The 3,198-nt window shown below is 35.1% G+C and overlaps 1 protein-coding gene across 1 annotated transcript; it reads left to right on the plus strand.

Annotated features, from left to right (window-relative positions):
- Positions 1 to 336: 336 nt before the first annotated feature.
- Positions 337 to 2,885, plus strand: LOC104073426 (protein DEK-like; the record flags this gene model as incomplete). Its single annotated transcript, XM_009573185.1, has 3 exons — positions 337 to 485; positions 1,685 to 1,753; positions 2,700 to 2,885. Coding segments are annotated over 3 exons (230 nt in total), but the record flags the coding sequence as incomplete, so codon positions are not given.
- Between the last annotated feature and the right edge of the window lie 313 nt (positions 2,886 to 3,198).

The following is a 3,198-nucleotide window of genomic DNA, read 5'->3' on the forward strand; positions in this document are numbered from 1 at the left end:
ATAAGTACTTTTTTTAGGGCCATAATACCTCCATTTAGAATTGCTATAATAAACCTTTTTTGTTTGCTAGATTAATTTAATCTGTTGCATACTTTCTAGAGTACATATTGATTTGTAAACTGATAGTTCATCAACAATGATGCGGATTCATAAATGAATGTAGTACTGATAGCATTAGCATTGTTTTTTAAATGGATGATCTGGCAAGATGTCTATTTTAAGGAAGCACAGCTGCATCAGATATTTGGGAAAAGTTCTGATGGCTTCTGTTTTGGAGGAAGAAAGCAGACAAACTGAAAATGTTTTATTACAATTCAAATTATTCTTCGTATTTAGAAAGTGAGTCTGAGGATAGTTCAGATGATGAACCTTTAATTAAAAAGCTGAAGAAACCACCCACAGATGAAGAACTTAAGGAAACTGTCAAGAACTTGTTGGCCAATGCAAACTTGGAGGAGGTCACAATGAAACAAATTTGCAAGGAGGTAAGCAAATATGATTTTGCAATCTCTTTTTAGGCAGTGGGTTGTCTGTGAACTGACTTTTGCCATTGTTTCAGAAATGGAGGCTTGCACTCTGCACAATGATTCAGAAACAAAGTAGTTTTGCATTGATTTATTTATTTGCCAACAGCTATAACAAGGAGAGCTTTAATCTTAAGATATGCAACACTGATACCCAACATTACAAGGGAAATCTCCAAAGAAAAATTAGCTACATGGAAAGTAGCAGTATTACCTCCAAAACAACTGCCATTGTATTAAAGTGAAAGTATTTGAGATGTTGAAACGGTGCAGCAGCTTGCTACTGTCAAAAGGGTAGGGCTATGTCCTGCTCTCTGTACATTTCTACTACTCACCTTGCTCTCATTCTTCATATGTTCTCTTTATGAGTCCATTCAATTCTCATCTGTCACCAAAAAATGAAGAGTTCTCAGCTGAGTTAGTGAGTTGAATCAGTTCAGCAAGGAATCCATTAATTGTCAGGACAGGTGCCAGGAAGGGACCATGTGGCCGGAAAAGGGAATGGTGGGAAAAAGTGACCAAAACACAGACAATACTGTTACCTTGACATATTCTACAGTCCGTTAACTCACGTTTGTTTTCCTGGTACTTGCAAGAAGTTGTCTTGAGAAAATTAAACCAGAAGTTATTCTTATGAGAAAACTGTATGTGTATATTCTGTACAAACTTTTTGTCATGTATAGTCATTCTAGAATTCTGAAATTTGGTATACTGAAATAAAATACTCTGCATTGGCTGTCAGTGTTGGCATCTGTTTTTTGTTTGTTTGGTCCTCTCCCACTTGTTAATAAAAGAATAGTTGTGGAATAGTACTCAAATGTGTTGACTCTTGTGTTAGTCACTTGAAAGGCTCAGAATTTTATTTATTACCAAAAAATAAATAAGCCTTGGGATTTGATATTTGTTTTAGCTTCCTACACTAATGCAAGGGTATCTGACTACTTAGAGAGCATGGAAGACAAAGATTGGAGAATTCTTACTTGTCTGACATGGCAAGCTAGGCGTTCTAATTTGTTGATGTGAAAAATTTATAGTACTAGTTTAGTCAGTGACACCAATTTTTGCCTAATTTCATTTAAGCTCCTTCTATTCATACGATATATTGAATGAAAGTAATTTGAGGTTTGGTTTGTTTTTTTACTTTTTTTTTTTTTTTTTAGGTGTATGAAAACTATCCTAGTTATGATTTATCTGACAGGAAAGACTTCATTAAAAAAACAGTCAAAGAGGTAAAGACTTTATCATTTAGAAAACATTCTGGGTTGGGTTTTTTTTTTCTTCAGCCTACTAGAAAGAGGCATGGCATCCTGTTACGCTGGTTTTAATAGCCTCCTGTATAGTATTGGAAGTTTAGTGCTCTGATAAACCTGAACTGTGGCTCTGATGATTTTTTTTTTTTTTTTTTTTTAAATCCCTCTTTCAAAAATAACTGCTTCAGACTATTTTCTTAGCATGCCACTACTACTCTTACGAATTTCTTTGGTAAGCAGAACTAAAATTAAAGCTATCGTCATTTTTGATGACTTTTACTCTCTGAAAGCTATGCATTTGCTTTAAATTACAGCCTTGGCTGCAAGGTGCACTATAATTCATGCACTGACCGCATACATTCGTAGGTAACAATGCATGAGGTTGTATAAGCTCTGCAGACCTGCAAGCTTTGGCAATGAGAGAAGGCAAAAGAGGATAAAGATAGATAGCTTTTCTCTGTATGTCCTCCTGGTAGCACAGTTACAATGTTGCCTTTGAGTTTGCTGCACTGAAGATTAGGCCTGATATGATGTACTCGTGACAAAGGGTTTATTGTCCAGTCTGGTTGGTAATTTGTAAGACAATTTTCAAGTTCAATTACTTTTGCTTGCCCCAAAACTAAAAATGGAACTAGAGAAGTGAGCTTCACGTAGTGGAGTCAGTAAAGTAACTTTTCTTTCTCTTGTGGCTTGATTTGCAGATGTTGATATATGGCTATCTAGAAATAGTTGCGTCTACATGCTGTGCCTACATGTGTCACTATCAGCAAAGGCATAAGAGAGCAATTTGTCTGCTGTAGGGATGTTCTTGGTTTTTTGTGATAGCAAAAGTAGAGTGTATTTTCTTGATAGTCTGATGCAAAAGGAGAGGCTGTATATAATTGGATTGAGAGAAAGGAGAAAACTAATACATTTCTCATTTCAGTTGATTTCATGATCTGATTTGACTGTGGGAAATGAAGATTCCTGGTTTTATGTTCCCATGGATTTGAAGATCTGATAGGCACCAGCAAAAGGAATGTGTCTTACCCTTGTGGTATTTAGTCAGAGCTGATTCTGCTGATCTAATGTTAAGAGTGTTGATGTAAATTGCTTTGTGTATCTTTTTTTTTTTTTAACAAAACAAAACTGCATTTGATGCGGTTTTTAGTTGAACATACTTAAGTTTCGTGCATGGCAATAAATGTTTCATTTTTTATAGTTTTTGTACATTTTGAATTGCTTTGTATAACTAGATTCATTAGAACCATAGTAGCTTTTTAGTGTGGGTTACTAGCTTGCAGGAGATTCTAAAATCAAGTAAGATGAAGGCTGCTTATCTGCACATATACATGCAGAGACTGGAATATTGCAGTATTGGTTATAAAGATATTTTGAATACATATCCATTCTGAAAATAACAAGAGTTAGTCACATGTTAATGT

Source organism: Fulmarus glacialis, unplaced genomic scaffold, assembly GCF_000690835.1.
Source record: "Fulmarus glacialis isolate BGI_N327 unplaced genomic scaffold, ASM69083v1 scaffold42732, whole genome shotgun sequence".
Classification (NCBI taxonomy): domain Eukaryota; kingdom Metazoa; phylum Chordata; class Aves; order Procellariiformes; family Procellariidae; genus Fulmarus; species Fulmarus glacialis.